General features: G+C 55.0%; 2 protein-coding genes across 8 annotated transcripts in view; one reads left to right on the forward strand and one right to left on the reverse strand.

Annotated features, from left to right (window-relative positions):
* On the reverse strand, positions 1 to 9,334 carry WDR31 (WD repeat domain 31). Of its 6 annotated transcripts, none has more exons than XM_053282275.1 (12): positions 8,873 to 9,334; positions 7,898 to 7,985; positions 7,013 to 7,201; positions 5,492 to 5,594; positions 4,422 to 4,551; positions 4,038 to 4,112; positions 3,600 to 3,744; positions 3,406 to 3,506; positions 2,358 to 2,425; positions 1,911 to 2,052; positions 1,550 to 1,712; positions 1 to 640 (listed from the first exon to the last, which is right to left on the reverse strand). In XM_053282275.1, the coding sequence occupies exons 4-12, from the start codon at positions 5,539 to 5,541 to the stop codon at positions 480 to 482; spliced, it is 1,035 nt and encodes a 344-aa protein (XP_053138250.1). In that variant the 5' UTR covers positions 5,542 to 5,594; positions 7,013 to 7,201; positions 7,898 to 7,985; positions 8,873 to 9,334; the 3' UTR covers positions 1 to 479. The 6 variants fall into 6 exon arrangements, with proteins under 6 accessions (XP_053138250.1, XP_053138247.1, XP_053138248.1 ...); XM_053282272.1 differs by lacking the exon at positions 8,873 to 9,334 and adding an exon at positions 8,567 to 8,749; XM_053282273.1 differs by lacking the exon at positions 8,873 to 9,334 and adding an exon at positions 8,567 to 8,749 and having other exon boundaries at positions 7,846 to 7,985.
* Positions 9,294 to 13,148, forward strand: part of BSPRY (B-box and SPRY domain containing) — a 24,436-nt gene continuing 20,581 nt past the window's right edge. For both annotated transcript variants that reach the window (XM_053282270.1, XM_053282269.1), the window contains exons 1-3: positions 9,294 to 9,790; positions 10,909 to 11,007; positions 12,865 to 13,095. In XM_053282270.1, the coding sequence (XP_053138245.1) occupies positions 9,551 to 9,790; positions 10,909 to 11,007; positions 12,865 to 13,095 (570 nt within the window). In that variant the 5' untranslated portion in view covers positions 9,294 to 9,550. The remainder of the gene's footprint in view (positions 9,791 to 10,908; positions 11,008 to 12,864; positions 13,096 to 13,148) is intronic.

Here is a 13,148-nt window from a genome sequence, read left to right on the forward strand (position 1 = left end):
CGTGGGACAGACTGCTATAATTTGTATGCAATAAAAAACTGGCTCAGATACAGGCAACATGAAAGACTCAAATCTGGAAATATTGCTTCACTCTCGGACACATCCTCGACATGCAGCAAGATACACCTGGACCCCCATTAATCACATCTTGTGTACGCTTAGGTCCAACTGTCCTCATTAAGTAGATTGGCACGTTCCTTGGAGAACTCTTGCATCCTTTTTCAGCAATGGAACGTCACTCAGTTCTTTGAAGCGTCCCCCCCATTCACTAGCTCACAAAAGCTGCACCTGTTGGACATCCGCCTCTTGGGCCCTGGCCCCAGCTCCTGCCATGCCAAACGTGACTCCGCGAGGCTGCGGTGCATCCTAAACTGCTCTGGAGGCTTCTCTACCTGGTCGTCTACTTCCTGCCCCCTGGCCACACGCTACCTAGTGGTCTCCCATCTTCTCCGGCTCCTGCAGAGGCGTCTCTCTGTGGCTCAGAACGTGGCCGCCTCCTGGAGCTCCAGCCCTTTGGCAGAGTTGACTTTCAGCAAGTGAATCCCAGAGTTGGAGCTGGCACAGAGGAGGGCAGCATTCTCACAGCTGGCCAGCGCAGACAGAGGCCCAGCTCCAGCGAGGCAGAAAGTGGTCAGACAAGCTAGGAGGAAGAGGACATCACGGTATAGCCGTGGCTGGAGAAAGGGCCCCTTTCCTCCACCGGGGGCCCAGTCGCTTTGCAGTAACCACTGAACAATGCAGCCCCTTGCCTTTTTAACCCTTGCGCACAGCCCCGATCACTGTCCTGCCGATCCAGAAAAACCAGATGGGTAGCCAGAGGACGTGGAGGGTGAAAAACACACCGGACTGAATTGGCCCTGGAAAGGTGTGCAGCTAAATCGGGCAATACTTTGCTATTCTCGGCTCCAGGAGGTAGGGAGCCTTAGCTCACATGACTTCTTCAAAGGAGCAGCTATGTCTGGAAACCCAGCCATGCCCAAGGGAACCCCTGTTCGTGGTATTGCGAAGAGGTTCAGAAGGCTGCTGCGCCTCAGAGCGCCGATAACCATTTTGCGCCATGCAGTAGCCAGTAGGAGAGCTGGTCTTGTGCTAGCAAGGATGGTGCATGGTCCCTTTTGCTAAGCAAGGTCCATCCCAGTTTGCATTTGGATGGGAGACTACATGTGTGAGCACTGTAAGATATTCCCCTGAGGGGATGGGGCCGGAGCTCAGTGGAAGAGCATCTAGGTCCCAAGTTCCCTCCCTGGTAGCCTCTCCAAGATAGGGCTGAGAGAAACTCCTGCCTGCAACCTTGGAGAAGCCGCTGCCAGTCTGTGTAGACAGTACTGAGCGAGATGGGCCAAGGGTCTGACTCAGTAGACGGCAGCTGCCACTGTTCCTGTTGAGGGGAGGATTCCTTCCAGCCCCCCTCAAGTTGCACTGGATGTTTCCCACCAGCATCTGGCCCTTCACTGCCCAAGACCAAATTCTGCCCTAGCTGGACCTTGGATGAGATCCCTCAGGGTCCTCCTTATACAATTCAGTACTAAGAAGTCAAGAGCCTTCCTACCTCCAGTGTCCTGGTTCCACACGTTCACCGTGCAGTCGTGAGATGCCGTGGCAATGCCTGGGAAGGCGGCCAGGCCCGGAGGGAGGAAGATGCAGGACGCAGTGGTCTGGATGTGGCCCCTGAACTCGCGCACTCTGCACCGCGTCTGTCGGAGGTCCCAGAGCTGGAGAGGAGAGGAACGCATCAGCAGGAGATATGCAGCAAATGCCCTTCCTTGCACCCTGGAATATTCCCTAGAGCCGCTGCCCTAAAGAACCAGGAGGGAATTCTCGCTCTCCCCGGTGCCCTTTGACTTCCAGTCTCAGCCTGTGTTCTGGCAGCAGCAGGGATCTGGAAGCAGCTTTGGAAGGCGTCCCCTCACCGTGACTTCACACCCCTCGCCACCAAAGCCGCTGCTGCTGCTGACGCAGTATCGCCCGTCCAAGCTCACGTCGCAGGAAGTCTGGATGTGCTGTTTGGGCGGGAAGGCGTGTGCGACCTGCAGGTCTCGGGTGTCCCAGATTCTGGAGGGGAAATGCAGATGTTAACAGGCTAGAAAACAAGAAGAGCCACACAGACTGGAGTTGGCAGGGTCAATCCGTTCTGTTCTCCCAGCCACGGAAGCAGATGTGGATTGAAGTCACTTAATTAACTCAGGTGGCATTTTGTACCCGGCTCAGAGGACCCATATAAGTCCTACCCAAGTCTGTGGATTTCCAAAGTGTAAAGTTGCCCGAGCAAACATTTCAAAGCACCAGATGTTGGCTTCAAAACTGGGGATGCCCAATTTGTGGAGAGCAGAGGCCAGGTTCTGCACAGAACAGTATACCTGACGGTTTTATCCTCGGAGGTCTGGATGACGTACGGCTCCCCAGGAACCCAGCAGAGGTGCGTTACCTGTGGGAGAGGACGCATAATGAGGAACTCGCCCACCTGTCCCCTGCAGGCATACAATTTGCGTGGGCAGAGTGGCATGAGCAGTCTGTCCTTAGCTATATCTGATTCTTGGTTAAATGGCAGGAAAAGGCACTGGATGCAGAGGCTCCAAGTGCCAAAAGGCACTGGATTCAGGCTCCAAGATTACTCCAAGGTCATCTTGGAGCCTGGACCTAAAGGCCTTTTGGAGCCCGCCCACCCCGCTGCAAGTTAAGCATCATCTCCCTACACACACACAGTATTGAAGACACTTGAAGCTCTTGAAGACACAAACAGCAGCTGAACTCAGAAGAACGTAAGAATATAAAACGGGTATATGTATGCGAAAGCTGGCCTTTGAAGAAGCAAGATAGAAAAAGTGTTGACGCTTTTGAACTTGGGTGCTGGAGAAGACTTTTGAGGAGACCATGGACAGCCAGGAAAACAAACACATGGAACATAGAACAAATCAATCCAGAATTTTCACTTGAGGCACCAATGACCAGGCTCAAACTATCATACTTTGGACATGTTATGTGAAGACCCAGCTCCCTTGAGAAGTCCATAATGCTGGGGAAAGTGGAAGGAAAGAGAAGAAGAGGACGACCAGCAGCAAGGTGGATGGACTCAATCACAACAGCCATGAATGCACCTCTGAGAGACCTTCAAGGCCAAGTGGAAGACAGATCATCCTGGAGAGAATCTATCTATGAGATCGCTTAGTCGACACTGCCTTGACGGCACTTAATCAATCAAGCAATCAATATGTCTGCAAATATGCCTTAGCAGAAACAGTTCAACGTGCAACTTAACCAAGTGCCTTTGAGAAGCAGGAGATGAAGGCACCAGCCCTCCCCCAAGTTTTCTCCCCCCCCCATCTTATAAGCAGAGGTATACTACCCCTGACAATGGAGGCTCCATTTAGTCAAACCGCCTCCCTTTCAAACGCCACCGGCTCTTACCAGATTCCTGGAAACGGTCGCTCTCTGCAGACAGCCCCCCATCTCCACATCCCACACGCACACGGCATTGTCACGGGAACCCGTGCAGAGCTGCTGGAAAGCTGAAGAAGCAGAGAGGGTTGGTGGAAACGCATCCCCGAGAGCTTTGCCTTTGTGCAAGAAGCCCGAGACGAGAGTGGCCTCTGCCGACTCACCTGGGCTGACCGCCAACCCCGTTACCACCAGTTCGTGTCCCGAGAAACACTGGGCTGGCTGGGACGAGCGGCGGGATTCCCACATCAGCACCGTCTTGTCCCGAGAAGCGCTGAAGAGCCAGTTGGAGTTGGGGAAGCAAGCGACCTAGGCGGGAGACGATCAGTCTAGACAGCCATTGTTCCCCTTAGAGAAGCATGCAGTCGGCCATCCCGAAAACAGGCTGTGGGGTCCCGCTTCGGGCCCCTTCTCTGGGTTTTCCTGTCGTTTAGGGAAACTATTTCCTCTAGCCATGGAGAGCGTACCAGAGAGTCCCAGTTCCCGGCCCTGCACCCAGTCCCCTGATGAGCTCTCCCAGCAGTTTCGTGTCGATGTTAGACAACGTCAGAGACCATACGGAGCCCTGGGGGACCGTTCTGGCCGCCAGAATGGAAGGCTACCTTGCTAACTTCACGCTCGTGACCCACGAGCCGCCTCACCACTGTGCCGCTCCGCCAGTTGTATACCACGACAGTCTGGAGGAAGAGAAGGAGAGTTACTGCGGCCGGTGCTTTTGGAGCAGTGAGGTGGAGATCGGAATACCTGGCATGCGCAATGAGCGTGGCCACAGAGTTCAGTCTAGTCCTGCAGGTGCTAAGGCAGAACGGCGCGGGGCTCCTTTACTGATCCAGGGGGACCTACAGTTCCCAGAACTCCCTGAGAGAAGGCCTGAAGCCAGTTTAAGTTGGAGACGCGCTGGAGAGTCTCACCCTCCACCACCACCACCCTCTTGGTCCTCCTCAGATGCCATGGTGAACCAAGGCATCTCTCTTCATCTCACCAACCTTGTCTTTCCCTCCTGAGACGCACAGGTCTGAGGCGAGGGTCGCCACAGAAGTCACTGCGCCGTTGTGGGCTGGGCTGTATTGCAGAGGTGCCTTGCCGGGACAGCTCTCTTCCTCGTAGCGATCAGTCCTGTGGAGCAAGAAGGAAAGCAAGGGCTCAGTACAAGGCGGTAAACTCAGAGTCCGCCTTGCTGCAGACCTTGTGGCTGTGAGTTCCACGGATTAGTTCCGTGCTGTGCGAAGAGGTCCGTCCTTTCGTCTGCCTTGAACCTCCTCCTGCAAATCCATCTTATTGGGTGACCCTCCAGCGCTAAGGGATTAAACCGTATACTATTTAATCCCCTAGGACTAACACTCGTAAATCCTAGTATTATCAGAAACAGACAGACACAGCTCTCTCGGGACAGAGTCTCCGCACCAGTTATCTTTTAAACCTCTGCCATTCCCCGCTGTGACCCTTAGCAGTCTTCCTTTTAAAACAATTCAAAATTAAGAAATACCTCTAAAAGCAAATCAGCTTGCCAGGTGAAATAACTGAGTCATCTGCAATAGTGCAATCTACTCTGACTGGCAGCAGCTCTTCAGTGCTTCAGGCACAGCGTCCTTCCCAGGCCTACCTGGAGATGCTGCCCGGGAGTGAACCTGGGACCTTCTGCCTGCAAAGCAGATTTTCTGCCACTGAACTAGGGCCCTTCTGCAAAAGTCGCCTTACCCCAAGTCAGACCCTTGGCCCATCGAGCTCAGGATCGCCCACCCTGACTGGCAGCGGCTCTCCAAGGTTTCATGCAAGAGTCTTCCCCAATTCTACCCGGAGATGCTGCCGGGGAGCCAACGTGGGACCTTCTGCATGGAAAGCACATGCGCTATGGCTCCATTATGAAGCCCCGTGGGCGAGCCATTCTTCCTCTGCCTGGCCTACCTCGCAGGGTTGTTACGAGGCTGAGACGCCGCTGCGGCCTCCTTGGGGAAGGGGCTAGGTGGAAAGGCCACGCCCAGATCGGCGAGATGCAGGAACCCCGCCCCACGGCGCCGTTCAGCCTGGTGGGGGCCTGCTCAGCCACCCCCTTTACCTGTACTTGGAGGCGTGGTTGCCGCTCAGCTTGCTGTGCAGCCTCCCCATGACAACACATCGACCGGCAAAGACCTGGAAGCTCTCCGCTTGGCCGCAATCCCCTGGCAAGAGGACAAGGGAGGGAATTAACGGAAAGCACTTTCTTTCCCATGTTTGCCCACATCTCATTATCCATGCTATTGATCACAATGCCTGTTGAGCTCTTGGTTCTTTTCCCTGCCACAACCCGGTCCTTGACTACAAACGAATTTCGGAACATAGGCAGCTGCCGTATACTGAGTCAGACGCTTGCTCCATCTAGCCCAGTATGGTCTACCCAGCCTGGCAGCAGCGTCTCCAAGGTTGCAGGCAGGAATCTCTCTCTCAGCCCTCTCTTGGAGATGCTGCCAGGGAGGGAATCTCTGAACCTTCTGCCTGCAAGCAGGCAGGTGCTCTTCCCAGAGTGGACCCTGCTTAGCAAGGGGACAATTCATGCTTGCTGCCACAAGACCAGCTCTGGAAAGATCCAGCAGTCTGCTGGGTGAATTACGATTTTGTTTGTTTGTTTAAGTACAAATTTGTATACACCGCCCTTCTCCTAGGCTACAGAATTAAAAACAGTTGCATATTTAACAATGCAATCACACCAGGTATATTTCGCCTCGATCTCCCGTTTTTGTGGATGTGGGCCTGGCTCACACACATGTGTCCGTCCTTTGATGGGAGTAGCATCAGGGAGAGATTTGCATGTGTGAATGGACAGTCACAGACCTTAGATCAGGGTTGGGCAGTCCTTGAGCTTAAGCTAGAGTGCTGAAAAAATGCTGGAGATTTAATTCAGTTATCCTCACTAGGTGCTAAGCAGGATTCAGGATGCAACAAACATCCAGGCTGATGAAGAGTTCTGTAGAACTCAGAAGCTTGCTCCCATCTTGGTGACATTCTAGTTGATCATAATAAAAATATTAAACTGTGGCCTTTAGATTTCCCCCGATTTGACTTAAATGGCTACCTGTGTTTCTTTCCATTCTCCCCTCCCTGAACTCAATGTTATTGAAGTATCTTTCCTTTGCAGTGCAAAGGAATTATCTTTCCTTTGCTTGCACTGCAAAGTTAGCACATTTTATATCCTTCATACTTTTCCATCCAGTGTATTAAATCTATTCCAAGGCCAGGATCCAAAGAGCAACTTTAAAAGCACCCAAAGGCTTGTGTGCCCTTGTGAAAATTCACTCCCCCATTTAAACTGTGACACACACACCCCTTCCCGTGCCTTGTCACAAACTGCTTTTGAAATTACCCTCCGTTTCCAAAGCAGGTGATCAGGCAACATGGAACCCTGTGTGAGGAAAATTAAGTCGGGAGCTCCAATTATAGGACGTCCCCCTAAATCCGGTAAGCCTGCCTTTTGAAAGAGGCATGCTTTGGAACGAGACCGTGGGCCTTTCTGTTCTTTGAGCCACTGTCTTCGGGACCCCAAAACCCAATGTACAAAGAAAGTAAACCATTGCTAACCACCCCCCTGGAATCACACACAAACCTGGAATCACACACAGGGCCTTTCAGCACGGTTCAGCAAGAAAACAGCACAAGATTCCTCTTGAACTGCCAAATGTCTGCCCAAGACTGGAGAAATGTCCAGCATCGTCCAGGGCCACGCTTTAGAACCTTCCCACGCTGGAGAAACCCAGACTGGCTCGGTCATCGTTCTCATCAGCATCTAAATCCCCTGCAACGGAAATAAAAAAACAAAAGGAAACATTAAAGCGGCATTTACCGATTGGACAGAACAACAACTTTGAAAAGCGGCCGAAAGAGCTATGAAGCTGGAGAAGGGCTGCTCTAAAAGCTGCCAGAGGCAACTTGGGGATATCTTATTCTAATTTTACCCCCTGGATTCCCGGTACTAAGTAAGCATAAAACCTAGCTAAGCCCTGAATGTGTACGTCCAAAAGATTTAAAGGGTAACTGGTTTCCTGGTCCAAGTGTCAGTGGTATGAGCGTCGTCCCGGATGGGCCATAAACAGCAGTCCTTGCCTCCTTACTGCGACCCTGTTGAAACGGAGGACTCGAGATCAATACCTGCATTTGGCATCATTAAAGGTACTTACTCTGGACTCCATCATCTAACCGGAGTATTCCTTTAATAACTTTTACGGAATATTTCTTGTAACGTAAGCTGTGGTTGTCAGTGCGGCAACCACACCGTATCTGGGAGGTATTCTTCCAGTTCCATTTCTTCTCCTAGGCTCTGGACAAACTGAGTGTCCAGTCGTCTTATTCAAACCCTGGACATTCTCAGCTCCAGAACTCAACGGACCCCGCAAGCTGTCAGTCACTCCAGATTCCACTACCTCTCTGACTTACACTGACCTCTGAGCAACAAGATATCAATCAGAAACACGCAGGGTGCCAGCAGTCTTACTTCGAAACCAGCACAACAGGCTGTTTGGACGTCCAGCTAGGCAAGAAGAGATCCTCTCTAGTTGGACTTCTGGCCCATCAGGACCATTCTTGAAAATTAAGCCACATCAGCAAATTAAAGAGCAATCTGCCTGGTTTTGCACTGCGGGGTGTTTTTTTAGCAACGCAAGTCTGATCCATCCAGACAGTTCTTGGACACCCCCTCAATCAGCCTCCTGCTTCCCAGGGGCCAACCAGAGGCCTCTAGGGAAGCCACAATAAGAAGCAATCTTTCCTTTGGCCTGGATTGGTTCTGCCGCTGCTCCTCGCTTGCATGGGAGGAGGACCCAAGTTCCAGGCTGAAAACTCTCCCTCTCCCTCTCTGCCTTTCCTCCACAGCCTGCCTCATTCCCATCACCCTCGATCCTGCCCCGCTCCGCCCGTTCTTCGGGTCTCTTCTCCCCCTCTGAGCTCGGCAGGTGCCCTTTTCTGCCCTGGCCACGCCAGCGCTCAGGCGGGCAGCGAAGTCCCGGGAGGAGGAGGAGGAGGGCAGCCACTGGGTGGCAGCGGCAGCCTAGCCATGCCAGCCTGGGCAGGGAGCGGCACAGGCATCCATTTTTGTGCCCGGAGGGGGCGCGATGGCGCCCCGGGCCGCGCTCCCCGCCCTCTCCCCAGCCATGGCGCCTACTACCTGCCCCGCATTCCGGACGGGCTGCGCCTTCGCCATCCATCGCACCTCGCCAGCCTCTCGCATCCTCCCTTCTTCCCGCTCGGGCTCCGCCGCCGCTCAGACCTTGGCAACCAGCCGCCAGGGGCGGAGACTCGCTGCTGCCCGCCAGGGCGGGGCTGCCTGCCCGGGACCGGCTTTTTTCGCTCCTGGAAGGAAGAGGTGCCGGGCCGGCGCTGGACTGCCGCTCGGGTGCAAGCCAGCCCGCGCCGTCCCCCTGGCTGCACAGAGACCCTTGATTGCGCGCCCCCGTCTCATGCCCGGCTGTACCTTGGCAAGCGAGATGGTCGCTGATCTCAGCCTCCTCCGCCAGCTCCCTCCTGCCTTCTGGGCGACGGGAAGCACTGCGCGGCCGGTGAAGTTGCTCCTTCCCAGCACGGAAATCCAGCCCTGTTGGAGGTCTGCCTGTTGGGAAGCGGCAAGGCTGCCTGGGGCAGCTGTGCGGAGGGGGTATGGTCTCCCTTGCCGCCCACCGCCTGGCCTGCCCCTACCGAGGAGGGTGTCCGTCCCAGAGGGGGCGCGAAGGGGAGCAAGTGCCCCCTCAAGCAAGGAGTTGGCCCCCCAGTCCTCTGTCGGGAGGCCGCCCAGAAAGGCGCTTTGCTTGGCCCCTTCTGCGCGCGCCCCCGCCGCCGCCGCCGCCTTCCTTTGTTCTAGTGCCGCTGCCGCCGCCACTGCCCTGCCGGGGGAGATCCCAGAATGCCAGCCCGAGCCCAGCCTCCTGCCTCCAACAGGGGACAGCCGGAGGCTCCCGGGCAGGCAGCCTGCCTCCTGGGACCTGGCCCTCGGGGCTAGGCTGCCCCTGCGCAGGGAGGCTCGGCCAGGGCAGAGCCCGAGCGAGGCGGGGCGTACTCCGGGCGCAGGAGGGGCGGCTCCCGGAGGCTCTGCCGGCCCGGCCCGCCCACCTGAGCAACAGGTGCTGGGCCGCCGCCGCCACCTCTCTGCTCCGCCATGGCCCAGGGACCCGCCGGGGATCACCGCCAGCCACCGCAGCCCGGGCCGGCCCGAGGCGCCGGTGAGGGGCGCCCCTGCCTGGACCTGGCCGCCGCCACCCGCTGCCCGGAGCACGAGCTGGAGCGAGGCTGGTTCTGCTGCACCGAGAGGCGGCTCGTCTGCGCCCAGTGTCCGCTCCAGGGAGGCTGCCGGGGCCATCGTGTGCGCCCCTTGGCCGAGGAGGCGGCCGAGCGGAGGGTGAGTGAGCTGGGCCCGGGCGGGCAGCAGCCCCAGTGGCGCTCTTCGTGGGGTCGGGTGTGGGGCGGAAGTTAAAAAGGGCTCTGGGCCACTCCCCTCCTCGCCTTTCTAGCTGGAACGTGGGGAGCGCTAGGGCGATCGAGAGCGCCTCTGAGCTTGTGCAGAGTGCGTTCCTTTTGCATCGCATGGCCAAAGCCCACCGACCCAAGAGCATCCGGAAATGGGGACGGGGCGGCACAAAAACAAACGCAGAAAACCCCGAGGAGGGCAAGCTGTACTGCATGCTGGGTTTCTGAAACAGAACAAGCGGGACAGTTCGGGGGCAGCCGCAGTGTTTTCAGGAGGCATAGGAACATAGCTCAGCACTGTCTACCCAGGCTGGCAGCGGCTTCTCCAACGTTGCCGGCAGGAGCCTCTCTCAGCCCTATCCTGGAGATGCTGCCAGGGAGGGAACTGGGAACTTTCTGCATGCAAGCATAGAGATGCCGGTCCCAGAGTGACTCCATCCGCTAAGGGGAATACCTTACATGTAGTCTCCCATTCAAATGCAAATCAGGGTGGACCCTGCTCAGCCAAAGGGGAGGGTTCATGCATGCTGCTGCAGGACCAGCTCTCCTCCTCGCCCCTCGCCCCAGCGACCCTTGAAGGGGGAATTTGGGCTTCTTCCAGGCAGGGCAAGACCCCTGTCTCAGAGAAGCTGAAGCCCCGGGCGTCATCCCACAGGCAGTTTGCCCCTGAAGCTGGTGCTGTTTGGAACGCCCAACACACCTTGTGGGAAAGAGGGGGACTCAGGCAGCGCTTCCTGAAAGCCACACCCTTAACCCCAGCTCTGTTTGAGGGTGGGTAGCTGTTCCCGGGGGAGGGGAAATGCACTTTGCACATGCTCATCCTGTGCTTGTCACCCTCGGAATCCCCTGCTTCCATCCCCGTTTTTCAGTGGGTGCACCGAATCTTTTCTGAAGTCCTCTTTTTGCTGCATGTCTTATTTCATTTCATTGCTCTGTAAACCCCCCAGACGATGTTTGGGGCAGCAACAGAGTAAATATGACACAACCTAGCAGGGAAAAGAACAGGCGCTAGTAGCTCTGGATTTTCTGCCTTTTCCCCCCCTCTTCCAGAACAAAATTGTGGACCAATGTGAGAAGCTTCAGCTGCAGAGTACCGCGATTTCCAAGTTTGTGGCAGACGTGCTGCCGGAGAAGAAACAGCAAGTTGTGGTGAGGGGTCTCGGGAGATCCCTTGGGGTTCAGGGTGGGATTCAGCCTGCATCCGATACAGTAGCACCACTTGTCTGCCATTCTTCTAGGGAGTGGGATTCTCAACCTTGGGACCCCAGATAATGTTGGACTACAACTCCCATTACCCCCAGCCTCAGGGGGGATGATGGGAGTTGTAGTCCAACAACCTAGGAAGCTGCCTTATACCAAGTCAGCCCCTTGAGCCATTTAGTATTGTATTGTAGTGTCTAGTATTGGTGTTGTGTACACTGACTGGCAGCGGCTTCTCCCAGGTTTCAGGCTCAGGGGTCTCTCCCAGCCTTACCTGGAGATGCTGCCAGGGCCTGAACCTGGGACCTTCTGTCTGCAAAGCAGAGGCTCTCCCCCTGAGCTATGGCCCCATCCTCTAACATCTGGGGACCTCAGTGGGGACCCCTACTCTAGCCTTTCCCTCTCTAATACAGAAGCCCCTTTAGGAAGGGGCAGAAATCTGGCAAGACACACCCACCCTTAACAGCAGCACTGTTGGTAGAAATCCAACAGGTGGTGTTTGAAGCTGCAACTGCTGGAATTCTGCTGCGTGCAACTGGCACGGGAGCCATGACAAAGAGAAAAGGTGGTGACCTTTATCTGCCGACTTGCAGGCAAAAAAAATTCAGCCTCGACGTTTATTGGAAATGAACTTAATTGAATTCCCACTGCCCCTTAAATCCCTTATTGGCCAAGGACATCTTGTCAGGACATGGTATGCCCTGGTCTCTGTGTGTGGGTCTCTTCGAGTGGTTTCTTTTCCAGCTCATCAACCACTTGGGTGGCCACCTTATTTCCTGGTCCCACTCCTCTCTCTTTAAGAGCTGCCTGGATGCGCAGAGATTTAAGGGGGAACTTTTGCTTGGTATGAAGACGATGTTGCTGGGAAGAGGTCTGGTTGGTTTTGGAGACAAAGAAGCAGGGGCAATCAAGAACATTTGGCAACCCTTGACTTGGCCCATCATGCGGAAGGGACTAGGGCTGTGTCATCCGCCAGTTTCTTGCGGCTGCTGGTTGCCTTGCTGGGATTCTTCTTGCAAAAGTGGCCAGACTGAAAGGGGAGGACCTAGAAAGCAAGTAGCCGGGGAACTTTCTGTCTTGCTAAGCAAGAGTGCAGATGCAAGGTCTCCCAGCAGTGAAGGCACAAGCGAACTTTTTGTGTGTGTGCAAAATGTAAGAAATGTTGGCGCACTGTACAAAGCCTAGTAAAAAAGGAATCAGATCATACTAGACTGAAGTCACCCTGTCTGTCTCCTTCCTCTGTGTGACCGTGGCTGTTGCAATCTTTGAATTCCCATAGGAAGTTCACTCTGGGAAGTTCTGCCACAGACACCCTTCAGCGAGGGTTGCAGCCTCCTGTTGATCAGTTGTTGAAGCTAAGCAAGGGGACACAGGAAGCTGCTTTTTACTGAGTCAGAGGCTTGGTCCCTCTAGCTCAGGATTGTCTACACTAACTGGCAGCAGCTCTCCAAGGTTATAGGCAGGAGTCTCTCCCAGCCCTACCTGGAGATACTGCCGGGGACTGAAGCTTGGACCTCTTGCATGCCAAGCAGATGCTGTGCCACTCTTGATCGTGTAATCTCATTTCAACTGTGATAAAACGTTGATGTTAAAAACCCCATTAAAAACCTCTTTCATCCACTAAAAGGCCATCCTTGATTAACTGGGCAACACATTTTCTAGCCGGTTTGGTTTATGTAAACGGCCCTGAGCCACAATCTACCCCCCCGCCCTGAGTCATTCTTTTAGCCACGTGCAAACGCATGCAGATCTAGTTGGCTGAGACGGGCCACAGTCCTACATTCAACCCGTCTTGCACTCATGCAGAGCGCGGCTAGCCGTGCCCGCGAGCTCCTCATCCAGCGCCTGAACCGGGTGAGAAATGTGTGTGATGGCGAAGAGCAGCGGCTGCTGGATTCAGTCCATACCGAGGAGGAGCGGGCCCACCAGGGCATCCTGACCCAGCAGGTCCACTGGACTGAATCTCTGCGAAAACTGGATGCCCTTAGGACCTACATGGTGGCCACGATCACCACCATGGACGACTGCACGCTTGTGGTAAGCAACCCTGTTTTGTCCCGAGCATCATTCATGGCACCAGCTGGATTTTG

Source organism: Hemicordylus capensis, chromosome 17 (genome assembly GCF_027244095.1).
Source record: "Hemicordylus capensis ecotype Gifberg chromosome 17, rHemCap1.1.pri, whole genome shotgun sequence".
Taxonomy (NCBI): Eukaryota; Metazoa; Chordata; class Lepidosauria; order Squamata; family Cordylidae; genus Hemicordylus; species Hemicordylus capensis.

What these genes read in the sequence shown, in the direction of transcription:
- WDR31 (XM_053282274.1), bottom strand. Translation starts at nt 5,541, where the DNA reads ATGGGGAGGCTGCACAGCAAGCTGAGCGGCAACCACGCCTCCAAGTAC. An exon ending in AACCACGCCTCCAAGTACAG is followed by an intron (nt 4,552 to 5,491) that starts GTAAAGGGGGTG and finishes CTTGCTCCACAG; the next exon opens with GACTGATCGCTACGAGGAAG. An exon ending in ACGAGCGTGAAGTTAGCAAG is followed by an intron (nt 3,745 to 4,037) that starts GTAGCCTTCCAT and finishes TCTCCCGCCTAG; the next exon opens with GTCGCTTGCTTCCCCAACTC.